Source organism: Camponotus vicinus, unplaced genomic scaffold (genome assembly GCF_025532165.1).
Source record: "Camponotus vicinus isolate PSW18456_S1 unplaced genomic scaffold, iyCamVici1.0 SCAF_12, whole genome shotgun sequence".
In the NCBI taxonomy this organism is placed as follows: Eukaryota; Metazoa; Arthropoda; class Insecta; order Hymenoptera; family Formicidae; genus Camponotus; species Camponotus vicinus.
This window is the reverse complement of record NW_028141948.1, coordinates 13,337,737-13,355,609: the sequence shown is the minus strand read 5'-3', so window position 1 is coordinate 13,355,609 and position 17,873 is coordinate 13,337,737. Positions and strand designations below refer to the sequence as shown.

The 17,873-nt window shown below is 38.8% G+C and overlaps 1 protein-coding gene across 19 annotated transcripts in view; it reads left to right on the top strand.

Annotated features, from left to right (window-relative positions):
- Positions 1–17,873, top strand: part of LOC145962768 (uncharacterized) — a 138,542-nt gene that overhangs the window by 76,227 nt on the left and 44,442 nt on the right. For 14 of the 19 annotated variants that reach the window (XM_083084107.1, XM_083084106.1, XM_083084095.1 and 11 more), the window contains exons 2-3: positions 16,126–16,205; positions 17,735–17,770. In XM_083084107.1, coding sequence (XP_082940233.1) covers positions 16,126–16,205; positions 17,735–17,770 — 116 coding nt within the window. The remainder of the gene's footprint in view (positions 1–16,125; positions 16,206–17,734; positions 17,771–17,873) is intronic. The other 5 variants (XM_083084108.1, XM_083084100.1, XM_083084094.1 and 2 more) reach the window with 1 other exon arrangement.

Sequence of the window (17,873 nt, the reverse complement as noted above, 5' to 3'; positions counted from 1 at the left end):
AAAATCTTCAAATATATCCCGAATCGAGGTCTACAGCATTAATCCTTTTATTACTGCCAGCTGCGTCTGGCAATTTATCTTTTCGATGATTCCTCGATTTTTTGACAATTGATATGAAATCTTTTCGGAAAAGTGAAAGTATTGAGTAAGAATTCTTATTGAAGATTTCTTGAAACGTATAAAAGTGAAACGCGGATTGAAAATATATTGTGTGAAGAAATATTTACATTTTATATTGCAGGGCGAACTGCAAAGTAATTATTTAAATTGCGAGTAGGAATTATATTTTTCTATCGCTCGTATCTTCAATGTTAGACCTTCGTCACTTAAACTAGACACGATATTATTCATAATGTCTCATAGTTTGCAGAGCTACATTCGCTTTAGAGCACGTCGCAAGCTGTTTAAAATGCTTATTAACTAGTACTATGTTAATTCACTTTTCGTTGTTTACGATAATTGTGAGGAGGAGATAAAGTGGAAAGGAAGCGAAAGAGGAGGGGACGATATTTATTACGGACTTTAAGTCTCGACTAAATCTCTCGGGAGCCAACCGGGCTAAATAAATATGCGTTATTTGTACGGATATTTCCCAGTGTGCTCTTTCTTTACAAAGAATTTCTCTAAAAAGATAGAAAAAATTTTAGCGCACAGATATTTATATATAAAATACAAATACTTCTATATTTTAGGATTATATATTAGATAAAACAAAATATCCAACATATTAATCAACATACTTTTTTTTAAGTAATAAAAATTTCTTTATTAAATCGTTAAAGGTTTCCTAAAAAATCAATTTACTCGGAAAAAACATTCTCATTTTCTATTCGTAATTCATGATGCGAAGCAGATTATGTAACGTTCAAGTTAGCGATGGTAAGAATGATGAAAGAGTCGTGTGTCTTTATCTGAATTTCGGTTGTGCTGGAGAGAACGTCGAATCTGAACCATGTAAATTAGCCTTTATCTGCTGTCACATCGCAGACGGGCGGTCCACGCGGATGCTCTTTCTCGCGTTGCTCTCAAACCCTCCCATCTTTCGACCACTCCGCTTAATAAACGCATCCACCTAGCCGCTCGTTCGCTGGAACTCGAGACCAGGCACGGCTCAGACGCATAAATAGCGACTTCTCCCCCCCGTCTCTCCTCTATATGCCCCTCTATGCATGCCTTTTCTCTCCTGCCCGAGACATCCTTTTACCACGTCGTCTTTCACCCCTTTCGCGTCTCATCCACGAAATGGTTCCGTGTATCCGTAACTTCGCACCTCGTGCCTCCCTCCTGTTACGCTGCCTAAGCCATTTCTCGTTGTCGCGCTCATCGTTGACATTGCCAGTGCAAACTGCTTCCACGAAGGCGCCCGTTTCTGCGACGAGTGACTGTTCTGGAAAACGGCAAACGTTGACACTGAGAGAAGCACGTACGACTGAATCGTGCAAATTACAATGTAAGAATGAAATTATACGAAACGATGATTATATGTATAAATTTTCAGAGAACTGACGTCAACTGGCTTCGTTATCGTAACGAAATATGATGATTTGCTTATCATTAGTCGGGATAATTCATATTAATGCATATGTATGATGGACTGTTTATTTATATAATCTTACTACTTTAAATATATTAAAAATACATTTTTAATTAAATGTTTTAACAAATATACTATGTATATTGAAATTATTGATTAGTTTGCATTAATTATAAAATATATTGAAATCGATAATATATTGAGGTAAAATAAAATTTTGTGGAATTAATAACTGAGAGTATAATCACACGATATATAATGTTGAGATATCAAAAAAGATGGATGAGAGAAATGTGAGATGGAGATAATCCAGCGGAGAGATTGTCCGCAAGCCTTCTATATGTGGCACAGTATTACTGCGTACAATGCATTTTACAAAATTGAAAGAGTCTCTGACGAAGAGGAAGTGAATGTGAATGGAATTTCACTATATTGAATGTACTATGCCATATGAAGCGGATTTAACAGGCTAACTGAAAAGAGACAGTAAAAACATTAGTGAGATTAAGATTCTTCTCCGGGATTTATAGCGATGTACTATTCTTCTTCCTAAAGAAAAATGTCAGAGAATTATGTTTTATAATAAATATAATATAACCAATGTTGTTGTCTAATGTTTCTCTTAATTTTTTATCATTTCTCAAAATATTGTTACATAATCAGAGAATTGTTTTTCAAAAACGAGATTAGTTAAATTATTCATAGTTAGAACTTTACATTTTCGCGCGAAATTCACATCTTATTTTGTGAGAAAATAATTATAAACACAACCATACATACAGAACGAAATTATTTCGTGATTATATATATTTCTGAAATATAGATGAAATAAATATGTCGCTTTATGACAAGTGAATAAAATGATTTGCATAATTTTCAAATCCGATAGTGTCACATTCTCTTTTGATAATCAAGGCGCGAATTATCTTCATCATTTATCGCGACACATTAAGCGAAAGACAAAGACGCAAAAACAAAAACCACGAGGTAATACGAGCAAGCAATTTGACAATCAACGTGTTTAGCTTTGTATATTGAAATTTAGTATTCCAATTCCATTAAGTGTTCCAATTAGTGTCTCATGAATCTTGCAACGATCGCGGTAACAACTTGAGAGATCGTATCTTATAATATTATATAAGCTGTGTATTTTGTCTAATCTCTCTTATTACACAATATAACACAAACAAAATTTATTAGTAAAAGAAGCAAAATATTAAAAAAGTTGTATTGTAATTTTTTTTATTGACATTAAAACATGTGTATCTACATTTTTGTTACATTTCGCATAATTGAACAAGGTATGCATTTGTCATTAAATGGAGCAAGGAAAATTATGTTGAACGACACTACCTAGATTTTTATCGTTTGATCATTCAAGGAGAGAATTCGCGTACGGCCAAGTAACTGAAACCCTCGCGATCGTATCGATCTTGACAACATGGGTCTGATGTTCGATATCGTAGGAGGCGATCAACGTAAAAGAGCGAGCGATCACGACGCGTTCGCTCTCCTTGGGGCGGACACGCGTGTAATCGGAAATCCCACCGGCACGGAATCCACGGGATAACGAGTTCATTGTCGTCGACGACGTAAATCTCGCGTGAAAAGAACATACGATAAAGCACCGCCCACATGGTCGAATACGTACATGGCTCCAGTGATGGGACTGACGTTCTCTCGCGCGTGTCATCAAGGAATGTCGTACGATATCGTATATTAAATAAAATCCCAGGTTGAATGTAAAACAGAGAGTTTCTCTCTTTCTTTCTCCCCCTCTTCTCTCTCTCAATTTTAAATTAATATTCTTAGGATGAAGAAATATTTATGTTTCTTGTTCATTCCTGGAATTAATCTTATTTAATATAGAATTTTTATGGATTATTAAAAGAAAATTAAAAAAACCGTTCAGAGATATATACATCAAATTATTTTAATGTAAATAATTAATGAATCAAAATATTAATAAAACAATATTAATAAATAATAGTAATAATAAATTTTATAAATTGATTTTAATTTTGCGAGTAGATGTCAGCTCGAATATTACTATGGGTAGGCGCCTACGTGATTCCATTAACCAGTGTTTCAGAAAAAGAGATCGGAGGCATAAAGGGCGGATCTGGATACGGGCGTCTAGGGTTCGGAAGAGAGTCGTGCGAACGCAGAGAAGGGCTCGAAAATACGTTTCCCTCGCTGGAAGTTATTCTCTGTATAAAGGAGAAGATTTCTATAGAGAGAATTGTGAAGGTAGTTGGAATGTAATTGGGTCCAACTGTTACGCCAACAAGACTGATTGGCGGAGCAATTTTCGACAGTTTGGCTATTAATAATAATGGCGCCTTTGAGTAAGTTTAACAATCTCGAACGGAGATGCAAGATTCGAAAACTTGTCTCTGGCTTAAGATCGTACACAATCTCGAACAAGTTTAGAAGTAAAAAAATAATCAAAAGTAGAGAAAAGAGATAGAAGAGAGAAGCGACTTTTCTTACAATTAAGTAAAAATATACGTAAAAAAAGTCAACAAGAGGATTTTAAATTAAAATATTCTGTGATCCAATATAATTCTCAAGTCTGTATAAAACCATGCAAATTATAAAAAATAATTATAACGTTAGAAAAAAAAAAATTAATAAGATGAAAATATTTAGATTCATTATAATTATATTTAGATGCGATCAACTAGAAATTCTAAGCAGAGTTTTAAAAATAGAACTCACGCGAAGGAATGTAATCAAACGATTCGAGTTTCACGTCGATATCTTTTCCCTTGGCCAGACACAAGTTCGGGCGAATTACATCGATATGATAGCTCGATTCTTCGAAGAGAACCGCAAGTATTGTCGTGCAAGAGAGAGAGAAATAGAACAGTCTCCGGTTTCGGATGGCCCATCGAGAATGAAAGCGAAGCGTAGCGAAACAATTCAAAGAAGAGAAACGGATAATAAGACTCGAGATGGACAATTCTTCATTGTGTAGATCGCCGCGTGCGGTCCTCCCGCTCTACGAAACGCGGACCTCCCGTTGCGCGCGCCGCAGAACGCATTCTGTGGCTCTAGCAGCCGGAGCAGAAGGCCCGAAATCCGTATCTCGGATTATAAGTTATGGTTTATGAGCTCTACGTGGCAGAAGAGGATCCGGTCCTGCACGGAGATTGCGCTTCCGCTCGCGTTTCCTCTACTCGTTCTTCACGCGGCTCTTATCGCGCTCTCAGATCTTAAGACCCTTGCAATTTCTACGACGAACATCGTTAACTTCCATAAATTAGGATCTTAGGAAGAATATAATAATCGTATCAACGTCATTTACGATAAGCTTTCGTGTGTGTTTAATGATTATAAGTGGCATTTATAGTCATTTGTCCGATAATTATTTTTGTTCATAATGATTTATTTTTTTTAATTAAACGATCTGTCAGAACTGAATCGTGTAAGTGCGCCTTTATCGCAGTGCTAAGTTACTGCTTGTATCTTTTCGCGTTCCTGTCGCGTCTGATGCCGAATAATACATCAGCAATTTTACGGCGCTATGCAAAAACGGGTCCACCGGTTTATAGACCGGTATATGTCTGTGTTTCGATTTTATATCTCATTTCACGATCGTATATCTCGAAACGTTATTACGGACTGAACGATATTGACGCGATCATAATTGTGCGGGCTCCATGATTTTATCATCCTCTAAGTCATTGTGTGTTTTTGCTATTATAAAGTGAATCAAAATAATCACGCTCTTTTTCACTCGATCAATAACGGTTATTGTCAATTCTAAAAAAAAAAACAAAAATTAGAATATTAAAAATTAAACGCAATATGTCCTTTAATATATCCTTTATCTAAATTTACAACTCTTCAATTTTTATACTAGATAAAACTGCATATTGTGCATTTGAATCAGCGCTATTTTTGTACTCGTGAATCCAATATCAGAAAACACATATCCGTTTGCGAGATAGATATGGTGATGAATATGTTATCAATTAACGAGTTTGTTACGATCGTGTCTAGTAATACGAGAATGTCAAACATAAACTGACAGCTCGCTTGATATAGCTTTTTATCACGTGTCACAAACATTTTGTACACAATATGGTCATTAACTTTTAAATCGCATTCATAGAGATACGCATACATTTTTGCATACGTGTCGATTATCCACCAAGTTTATGGACACTGCGTATTGTTAATACTAGAGTTTATTAGAGAATATTGGAGAAATGCAGAATTTTTTCATTTGATATCTCACTAATCATATCTTAAAGTCTGATGCCTGCTTTGAAAATGTTATCTTCCTTGAAATTCCGTTTCTGCCGATCTTGAAAGTCGGTGTTGGCTCACCTTCGTACTAGTAGATGCAGGCAAGAGAGAGAGACTCGAGTAAAACCAGTTGTATTTACGACTAGGAAAGTAAAGGCGGTAGGCACTCGGATTTTATCTCGCGGCGGATTTCCTGAAATCCTATTTTGCACCGCGGTACTATTATCTAGCGATTACGACGAGAAAGCTTTCGGCCATTTATGTTGCAAATATCGTCGCCGCGATAGGCCCATTAACAGTTTTATCGTAGTTTGGATACGCGGTCGTAGCGCGTTGAACAACCGATCCTTTGCTCCTCCGCTATCTGTTGCAATAGGCTTTAACCATCTCACGATTTCTAGGAGATATATCCGCTTTATCGTTTATTAATTTCTCGAACATACGTATTATGATTTTCATAGTTTAATATCAATATTCAGTCTCGTATGAAATCAAGATACGAATTATTCCGTATTGAATTAAGAATGAATTAAGCATTATTCAGAATAATAAGAATTTTCAAAACAGCAAAGATAACAATTTTCCATTTTTCTCTTTGTAATAAAATACAAATAAATTCTTCTGTATAGAAAAATATCTTTAAAAATCTTTCAAAGTACAAGAGATTTAAAAATAGAGATTTTTCTCAAATATAGATTAATAATAAATATAGATAAATTATAAAATATACATAAATTTAAATATAAATTTTTCTTAAGTTTCCTATTGTTTTCTTTTCGTCCACTAAAATATTAGACATTGCGCAGCTACGACATTTAGCCGTTTATTTGTTGTTACGAACTACATTTATATATTCCTCTTGGATGCACCTCCTTTGAATTTGTCTTCTGCAAAGTTAATGAAGATCCGCGTAAGCCGCAAGTGTGATAAAGCGAGTGCTCGCAATGTTCAGTAGCGAAATTGCCGACACGATCGCGATGAGTCCCGCGGAGCAGCGGGGGGAGGGGGGGAGGGGGAGGGACGGTATGCCCTGGTTTTCTCATGCCCGAGGGTCTTCGCCGTGGCACGGTGGTATTCATCGTCAGCGGACGAGTATGATTTAGAGGGAAGGCCGCGGAACTACCGCTGCGCCTGCAGGGGCCGCCTGGGCCCCGAGAACCTCCCTCGGAGATTTCTCCCTCCGGTAAAATCCTATCTTACGGACGTAAAGAAGTACGCCGCGTTGATTACGACGCAGTTAACGTTATAAAGCTCGACTTTATATCGTGGGAGAGAAACAGAGAAGCGGTTGCTTGATTACTATATTTTTGCCGGCATGTGAGTTTTTAACTCTAATCAGATTATCAGGTAGATATGAGAGGGGAACAATAGTTTCTAAAAATAATTGTCAAAAAAATAAAACTGGAGAAAACTACTAGAAGATTTGTATTAGATCTTTTTTTTAATTATTGCTATACATGTAATAATATTTTATAGTCTTCCTTTTAAATTTTTTACTAGATCATGAAGATAATTGCTTGATCATATGTAAACCCGTGCTCTTTACTGAAGAAATGAAATCTGAATATAACATACGGATGTAAATCTTTATGCAAGACTTTATTTTATCGAAGCAGTTTCCGAGGTTGCTTACATCTATTTTAGATTTCAAAGGCACGGTACATAAAATATCTTATATCGTACTTCAATGTACTGAAACGATGCGATTCATCCTTTTCCGAACGTCAAAGTTAATTTTACTGTCCATAAGTTCGTTTATCGAGCCCTTAAAGTACTAAATGGTAATGCATAATAACAAATGTCTCCGTCTAGCTATCAATCTCAAATTTCCAATGCAGAACGCGACGAGGAGACGACATACTGGGGAAATTGGCGGGACGCAGGAATTATTCGCGAGAGACGGTAGATCGGCGCGCAGGCACAGGATCGAGGGTAGGATGTATCGGGGAGTATACCGATTATGTATCTCAATCATGGGAAACTACCGGGGCGGGAATCGGAGCTCGGCGGCCTGGTATAACCGTACTGCCCTGCGGCCGCGACATGTGAGGTCCCTATGCTCTCTCTTCCTTTCTCCCTCTCTATCTATCTATCTCTATCTCTCTCTACTCGCCTGTCGACCTGCCTGCCTGCCTGCCTTTCCGTTTGTCGTGCCTGCTCTCTCCCATGCCGTTGGCAGAGTCTCTCAACTATCTCTCGGAAGTTTAGAGAGTCCGGTTACGTGTGCCTTGATTGGCGTCTCGAGGCTCTAAATATAAAAACGATAAGAATAATCTTCGCACGTGGCTAGAGATAAAATAATGGTCGATTATATCTTTCAACGAGATGCATATATGAACCTAGCAATTATCATAAAATTATTTCAAGCGATAAGCTCTCTCGCTTTAATAGATACAGCGAAATCTCCGTAGATGTTGATTATTCGTTATATTATCGGAAAGTATTCCGCGAAGGGAACTTTAAAGTTGCTTTCTTTTTTAAGCGGGAAGCAATGCATATATATCGTAGCTGCGATAAAAGCTGCTCGCGTTAACTCTACCTTGCAGATTAATTCGAACGCCGTAAAGCAAACTCGTTTCTCTGGAAACGATGTCATTCCACGTAAATTTCCCTCTTTTATATTTACGTCGGCAAACTTGTAAGAGAGCGCGTTTATTGACGGAACGTCGATGACTATAACAACGGCGGTAACGACTGCGCCCTTTTAGCGTGCTTCCTACCCCATTGTAGCAACCTTTTCCTCGTTCAACCAGCGACTGTTCGCAGACGCAGACGTGAGTTATACGCAGCCCACGCGCCTCGCTTGATAAATGCATGTTTGGAGAGTTGTTTTTCGATGAGCGAAAAAGAGAGAGAGAGAGAGAGAGAGAGGCAGCCTAGAATCGCGTAATGGATTTTACGATCCATTTTTTTCCTATTGCGCTTCTATCGCGCCAAAGAAAAAAAGAGCGAAAATATAGCGAAAATATTGCGTATAAATCTGGCATATTTGGATGTTACAATGCGATGCGATGGGACGTCGAATTTTGCAACTCGCCATCAATGTCGAGCTCTCTCTCTCTCTCTCTCTCTCTCGCTTTCTGTATTGCCGGGAGATAAACCCCTTCTCCCCTCCTTGTGTTGCGAAACCGAGGGACTACTCGATTACGAAGGCGATATTTCCTGTTCGAAAGCAGATAGTGGAAACTAACTCCCGCTCGGTCGCATTAAAGCTTGTCGACTATAGCTTGATATAATCGCGGAAGTGCATCGGAGGAGAGACTGAAATGCACCAGTGCAACAAAGCTTTTATCTCCTCCCGATTTCTCTGTTAAATATTTGGGCAAAGAGTGATCGATCCAGTTTGATTTAAAATCGCTCCGAGCTAAAATCGAGCGATTGCATGTATTTGACATTGTCTTTATTTTATTTCCAGCACTTATGATGCTCTTATATGCATTATAATTTAAACCGAATTGAGACTCATACAAGCAATTTTTTATAGACATATTAAATTTTTTATCTATTGTTTTGTCGATAATTATTGAGGAAGAAAATATCTTTTGTACAAAACTCTATAAATGTTTATATTTACTTTAAAAAAAATGTGCAAGAAAGGAGCAATCCTTTTGAACGTATCAAAGTATATTTTCGATATAAAAGTCGACCGAATATCTCGCGCGAGAAAAAACATTTTCATAAACTCCGGCTTAAGCTGAATCCGATTTATCTTTATCATCTTATTCTTGATCGTCTTATAGAATATCGGAAGCATCATCTTATCTGCATTGTAAATATTATACAGAAAAACACGTGGAACAACAAATTAGTCGGATAAATCGATAATTCTCGCTTAGTTACTTTGACGAGTATATAATGCGTTGGTGGATCGAACGAAAGATGGGCCCGAGCGCAGCCGATGTTGATTTTGATCGAGCGCATTCGGCAAGAAACGGCAATGGGCGAACAGAACGGGAAGGGTAATTATTTTCTTTGGCTATCGACGGCTCTTCGCCGGCTTCCGTTAAATACACCCACGGGAGTCCCCGGGCGCGGTTCGGCAAATACGGTCGCGGCGAGTAATTGCTTTTTAACAACCCGCGTCCGACAAAGGCAATTAACTTCGCGGATACGTGCACGGTCTGTCAGTGTTTCAAAAGACGGGCTTCGTGAAAGTCGCGGTCGAAATACGCGCGTGTAACGACCACCGTCTGACAGAGATGCACCGCGTCGGCGAAAAGTTTGGGAAAAAGGAGGAGGATAAACGTCACCGCGTGCACCGTAGTTCCGCGAAAATAAATTTCACCAAGTATGCGACTGAAGGTTCACTAGGGGGGATATACGAAATGAACTCTTTTTACAGCGCGATAGAGAAGAGTGAGAAAGTCGTTTGGGATATGTTGTGAGATTTTGTGAAATATCTTCTGTTTTTGTTTCGTTAAACATTACATTTTTGTCGAATGATACGAAGGCGCAGCGCTCTTTCAGTTACACGCACGAAAGTTTCAATTGTCACGATAGCTGTCATGTACACAGAATGTATCGGCTTTTTCGGTCGAAATTGAAGCCGATAAATTCGTTTGGCTTTTTTTGTACGCGTTATCCAAGCGTGTCTGGTGCTCGTATCAATCGATGAACCGCTACGCATCGAATCTAAATGACCTGAAAACAAACTGTCATAAGTCAGTATTTTTATTATATATTCGTACATTTATTTATGTAATTTATTCCTTTTTTATCATATTGGACATTGATGTGAAACATATTTTTCTGAATATATCAGCAATTTTTTTTAATAAAAAAACCATGAAATTCTGTCGAAATTTCAATGTTAATATTTAGATATTACAACATGATTTACATAATTTCTTTCACGATTAAGTTCTTTAGCGTTAACTAATTTAAAACATTTTCATAAATTTTATTAATTTAATAAATTTTCATAAATTGCGATTTTACTGTGCACATTTGCCTGTTAGAAATGAATGAAAAAGATGAATGAACTAATCCAAGATTGGAAACGCTAGGAATGACGTGATTAATCAATTCCAGCCAGCCGTCGTTACTTTCTGAATTATGATCACGGTTATTACGCAGTCGAAGAAGAAAAAATGGAACTAATCAGCGTCAGCTGATCCGCTGATGCCTAGTGGGTCTTCGCGTTGCTCCATGGACCGTAGGAGATTGAGTCGATTTCTTTTCTCGTCGAACGCTCGCGGTGAAAAGGTCGCTGCGCGCGTTTTTCACGAACGCCTAGGAAAAAAAGGGAGGATCTGAAGGAAAATCCTGCGGAAAATGCGCCGCTCGTCAAGAAACGCGTACCGACCTTTACCTTTACGGTCGCGATCATTTTCCAGCCGCGTGACTCTATTTTACGAAACGAGCGTGTCGTTAACGCATCGCGTATGTATACACGACCCTCCGTTCCTCCCTCTTTGGAATCCTGCCAAAGCGTCGCGTTAATCTCGTTCTTATTCGCGCGAGGGATTTCAACGAGGGTTGACAATGTCAGAAAGTGCGAGAGAAAGAGAGAGAGAGAGAGTGTGTGTTTCTACATTACGGACGAAGATTCCCGCGGGAACGAGAGATGAAAGTTTCCCAGTTTCGTGCGTCGCTCCAAAGTATTTCAGTCGTGTCTAGACTACGCGGTTATTTCTCGCACCTCTCGCTTCTCTTCTCTTTGTCATTCTCTACCTCGCATCGCGATCTCATTTGTGTACATTCGTGCGAATCATCCGGCAAAAAGATGAAGACGCACCGAATTACTGTGCAATTGAGCCTCTATGTCGGAATTGCACGTATGCGAACTACTTCGAGAGGAAATGCATAAACGCGAACGATACACATTCTATAGTTCGATTGGAGCAGAAAATGTTTCGAATGTGTACTGCAACTAAACTTTAACAATATATAGAAATATATAAAAAATGTTGCGTTTATTATATAATACGGTAAATCGAATTTTTAACAAAAAAAAAGATACTGAGAAGAAATAATTTCCAAGTTGTCAATTATATTTCATTTCTCTATTCAAATCAGTTTAGATTCGATCCGAGTATCTAATATCGCGAAAAAGATTCATGCAAGATTCCTTCCTTTATTATAATTAAAAATGACGTTTATAACGATAAATTCATCAATTTTATTTGATTTGGTTTAACAAGAGTTTTGGAACAAATAACTATTTATTACGAAATTAGTTTCTAACATTAAATATTTCCGTAATTAAATACGTGACATAAATTACGATAATAAATAAGTTTAAATTGAAAATAAAATTTCATTAAACATTGTACGTTTAACTTTGCGAAAAATCAATAATTTAACTTTAATTCTCGAGCGACGAACATTTTAGATTACTTGTTATTTCCAATCATTTTAATTTTTTTTTAATTTCGCTCTCTTTTTTTCCTTCCCGTTATGAATTCACCCAACACCGTAATCTGCTCGGGATGACAGCCACGTCGCGGCCCGCGAAGCTCGTTTCGGTCTCTTCTTGCCGAGTCGCAAGCGATCGGTAATGCCCGTCGGCGCAAACTTTCCTCGTTATACCCCGGTATTCGCGACAAGTACAAGTACTCGGGCAAGCGAGGCAAGGGTATCCGTCATCTGCGCGGTTTGATGAGAACCGCGAAGAGGCGAAAACTCACCGTGCCCAGAGAATAGCGGGGGGGCGCGGGGCGAGCCTCTCCTCTTTTTATCTCGATGCCGATCAACATCGATCGATCGCTCCGCTGTCGACTTCTTCTTCGTCCTGTTCGCGCCTGCCTCCGCTTTTTCTTCGCCCTTCGATACCGAAGCATTACCGAACTCGGCTCGTCGTTTCTTATCGCGCCGCAAGACCTGGGCACCGCGTTACGATGCAAAAAGCAAATCCTCAAGTTTAAGGGTGAGAGAGGGTGACACGTTAATTTTTAGAAATTTGTTTTAAGTTGGATTTTCATTATTATACATGAATGACATATTTATCTTTCATATCCGTTCAGTAAATTGAATAATTTGTAAACCTTCATCTATCGGAAATGTCACATAAAAACGTTGCTTATATTCATAATATATATCGTTGATGAATTCGTATACGTGTACAGCATCTTTCACGAGTTTACTCTCGTGCAAATCCGTGTCGGATTAAAAAGCGTTACGCATCACGCACGCCTCTCTCGCTTATATAATTTTGATAGAACTGTCTGCCGGATATCCAGTAGCCGTCCAGTCCGTCCGCGTTTCACTCGCCGGGTAATCCTCGAAAGGACCGTGCTTCTCGACGTGTGGCCGGATTATTCCATCTGCCTTCTCTGACTTTTTGTTTGGAGATAGAGATACAAAACCGGTGTGTTCTCGAGACGCGGAGACATACACGTTCGCCAGCTGCCGCCAAGGAATACGCGCGATCGGCACGTACGTCGTTATTTCTACACACGTCGCGGATTATGGTCGGGGTGTAACCGTCAGGGTGGATTATCCGGAATTGCTGCGGTTCGCTACGGGCGATCGTACTGACAGTTTCGTGTCTATTAAATGGAGTGTGCTCGAGTCTCCCCCTCTCGAGAGACTCCGGATTCCGGCGAATTTTTGCGGCCAAACACAATCGTAAACCTTAATCATACTTCATTAACAAGGAATAGAAATAAATAAAACCTTATTAATCATATTACTCGGTTTAATAGTAAATTGGTTATTCATTTATTCGGTCGTTCATTCATATTTATATCGTCGCGAGAAGAGCGTTACTTGTGGACGAGATTTTAAAATTGTTTTATGATAAAGTTAAAATTACAAAGTCTCTTTCCCATTTTCACAATCTTTTGAAATTCAGCTTTAAATATCTTCGTAACTCTCGTTAAAATCTTAAAGTTACGATCTCTTTTAAATTGAATAATCAACACAAGTCTTGTCTGTTAATTAAATTGAAATTTGTTACGTATTCACATTTCTGAAGTACATGTAATATTCATCACAGTCGATTGTCATAATTTTGTCAATCAATTATATTGATAATTAAATATTTGTTATGTTACAGATCAGAGTATTATATTGAAAGAGTTCGTAGAGTTCGTAAAGCCTGTAAAAATAAAATATAAATGACTGTACAAATAAAAATTGTTAGAATTATATTTATTTACAAGTTTGCCGATATTTCCGATGAAAAAACTCGCTTTTTTCGCGCCACTTTTTTTTTCGCGTAGCTTGGCACGTTATTGCTCCAAGCTTTCCAATTGCAAAAGTTAGCATCCACTACGACGCGATGCGCTTCGCACCCGCGGGCGGCTCCGGTTCGCGGCTTCCCTCTCCGGAGGATATGACGTCATCCCCTACGCGCTGCTCGCCGACGGCGATAAATGGAAAATAAAAGGAGAGTCGTTCTCGTCGCGCCCTTGTCCGAGCGGCCAGCAGCCCCGGGAATAAATCACGATCGAATTGTTCTTCGAGAGAGAGGACGAGGGGGATGAGAGAGGGATCCCCGACCGTGAATGTCATGTAGGTCCCTGCCGGAAATTAGAATAACGCGAGAGAGACGAGAGACGAGTTGCAGCAGCCTTCTGCCTCGGGCGAACTGTTCGTATTATCGTGGAAATGCATATCCAACTGCATTCATTTGTTATCACTCGTAACATTTTTCAACTCGATCACTAAAAAAATACGCAATTCTTTTCTTACCGGAAGTATAAGATACTTTTAATGAATCGCAGAATATCAATAAGGCAGAAAATAATAGCGTTTCAAAAGTATACAAGAGATGCGATAAGTTTTTTTTAAATATTTTGTTTGTTGTTTTAATTTAAAATATATGCGTATAATTTTTTTGCATATTTTAGAATAATTTGTAATTTAGCGTAAAAATTTTGGTTGTACATTTTTTCACATTTGTAGACTCTACAAATGTGAAAATGTTTTGTGCAGGAGCTGCTGGTTTGATTTGGAGTGATTTGTCGTTAACCAAAAATATGTTTCATATTTTTTAGATATAAAATAGCATACGGGTACCATTTTTTATAAAATGATATTATTCAACCATGATGGATCGCGAACATTGGAACGGAGAACGTTGTACAATGCATGTATTTCCATTCGCGTTGCACTCTCGTCGAAATCCGGGGTCGAGCTCGGATTTTCGTTTTTCCAAGTAATGAAGCCGAAAAGAGGATACGCACACACGTATGCTCGCGATACGTAACGGCCGCTGTCACCGAAGCCACGTCAAATAGAACGAAAAAACATCAAATGTCAAATAAAAAAATTAGTCGCCGTTACGTGCATGCCGTGAGACTGGCCGACCGGGTTTTCGCTCGCATGCTACACATTGGTTCCCCTCGATTTCGAGAAATACCACTGACGGACGAGAACGACGACGTAATTTCATTTCGCGTCAAATCTATCGGTCCTTTCGCCCATTCACTTCGACCCGCCGGCGTTCGCGCGCTACGGGGTGGTCCATCGTTACCGGATGCCCTTTCATCATCACGCAACCGCGGGAATAAAGTTAAGATAATGATAGATTTGCGCTCGAACGTCGAGATTTGTACGTCGATTACGAAACCATTTAATGTTGAAAATCAAAACGTTAAATCGCAGCGCGTTAAATCACAAGAATGTGGAAAGGTCAAAAGAAATAAATAAATAGATAAGATCGGATAGATAAGATGCAGGTTAGAAATGAAAGGGACAGAAAGAGAGAGTTGCGAGCCTTTTATGACTACATAAAAGTGTCGTTCCCCTATTAACAGTTTCCCTAAAAGTCCAGCTTTAAAACTGTTTTTAAACGTGTGGATAAATGTCGAATAGAATCGGAATACTCCGTATAACCATTGCCAAAGTTTATTCGTGGGCACAGTCCCGAAAACTCATTTCCACTATGGTGGTAACGCTTCGTTAGCGTTAACGCATGAACTCTATAGGGTGGCCATTTCGCGATAGTCTTTTATTCTCTATGGGACGTAGGATAAAAAGTTTCTTCTTGTTTCAACTTGTGCCGGAAACTTCAAATAGACATTCCTATTTCGCCGAAAAAGACTGTTTCAACTAAATGATTTTATGTAAAGAAACGGTACATACACTTTTACATCAAATTAAACATTAGAAATTACACTTAATTATAAATTTAAAATATGTCAAATATTTTTTAATATCATCTGATATTATAATAACATCTCGCTTGGATCAAACAACTTGTCTAATGTTTTTTTAAACAAGTTTAGTTTTTTATAACGTGCAGTTGTAAAACAAGGAGGTGAAATAGCTATTCGTATATTTTTCTTGCTAAAATTATGCTCGTTTTCTCGCTGAGAGAGAGTTTGAGGGTACTTTAGGTATATATAACATGCTCTCTTCATAGTTTTGTTGTTTGTGTTTTTCAGGTCCACCCGGTGAGCCAGGTCCACCCGGAAAGAGGGGCAAGAGAGGAAAGAAGGGTGATCCTGGGGAACCCGGTGCACCGGTGAGTATCTCCCGTACCGATACTTGGGTACATAGCGCGGCATGTCATCGTATACATATATACTATTCTATATATACTGTCCCAGTAGAGAGTAATACATGGCACGTGCAGTTGTGTGTGCGTGTGTACGAGTGTGTGTATGCGTGGGGACGAGTGTGTTTATTAGGGAGCGTAGCAGCTCCACGCATGAAGTGGTATATATAGTTAACGGTACGCGTTATATTCTCTCTTCCCCTCCTGCTCTCCGGACTCCGAGACCGATGAACGAGTACACGTGGTGGTGACTGACGTAAACATATGCGTTTTCGCGAGATTCGCGCACGCACGCGGCCAAGAGCATTTTGAAGACGCACGTCGAGTAAGAAGCGCGAAAGTTCGAGGTATGACATTTAAAGAGTGATTCGCGAATATTATACGCGGGACATTAACGCGGTCATAAATTTCATTCTACTTCGAAAGAACTCTATTTTCCTCACGTCCTATAAAAAGCAAAAGTTTCTTAGATGTTGCCTCTCTCTGCGGCTATATCTTCAATCGGAAGTTTCGAAGAATATAGTGTAACCGCGTTAGATCAAAGATAAAACTCGTATATAAATTTGAAAATTAACGAGCTTGTTTGTCATAAGTTGGTGTTTTCTTATTAGTCGTCTCTGTAAAAAAGAAATATCGATGTCGGATAATTAAAATGTGAAGTAATAAGTATCGTTATACAAGTAAAAAAAAAGAATATTAATTTCACTTTAAATACGTCAACTTTTATATATATAAATTCCACAGAATAAAAGTTTAATTAGTAACAAGGTTACATTTTCATATATATATATAAACATTTTATTTTTAAAAAGTCAATAATATTCTTTTTGATCTATATAATTTTATATTTTTATTTCTTCTACGAAACTCTTCGTACAATGTGTAATTAAATTTCGCAAAATAAAACGTATACAATATACATAAATATGAACGAGGGCCGAGAAGCATTAGTTGTCGAATTTAATCGTCAAAAATTTATATCCTATCCGTGACGAGCGGATCCTTTGCTGGATGTGCTGGCGTCGTGGGTGTTCCAGGATCGCGCGCCGGATTTCCCTCGCGATTGGCGATCGAGCGAGCGCATCGTCGCGTAATCAAAGATCAGATCGGCGGAACACCGGCGGAATAGAACGGGTAGGTAGGTAGGGATGGAATCGGCGCGCTCGTATGCGTGCGCGCGCGTGCTTATACGCCCGTGGAATATCTAATTGGCCGGAATAATTATTGGCGACGGGGCGATATTGTATGTACACGTGTGTGTATGTGCGTGCGCGGGTCCGTATTCCCTGGGACCGCCGGTATACATATATATATATACGTACTATACACGCGACGGAACCGATAATATCGCAGGCACGATCGGCCGGTCCGCGAAATAATCGCTTTTGCATGCGCGCGAGAGAATACCCCCTCCCCCTCTGAGTAATGCCCCTCCTCCCCCACATCCCCACCTCTCGTGTAAACGAGTTTTTAATTTTTTATACCCCTTCTTACAGGGTGTGGCCGGGACGCCGGGCAAGAACGGTTTTCCGGTATATTATTTTTTATTTTCTTTCCACACACTCCTTTTCGCTTCTTTCTCTCTCTGTCTCTCTCTCTCTCTCTTTCTTTCTCTGTGTATATCTATCTGTCTGT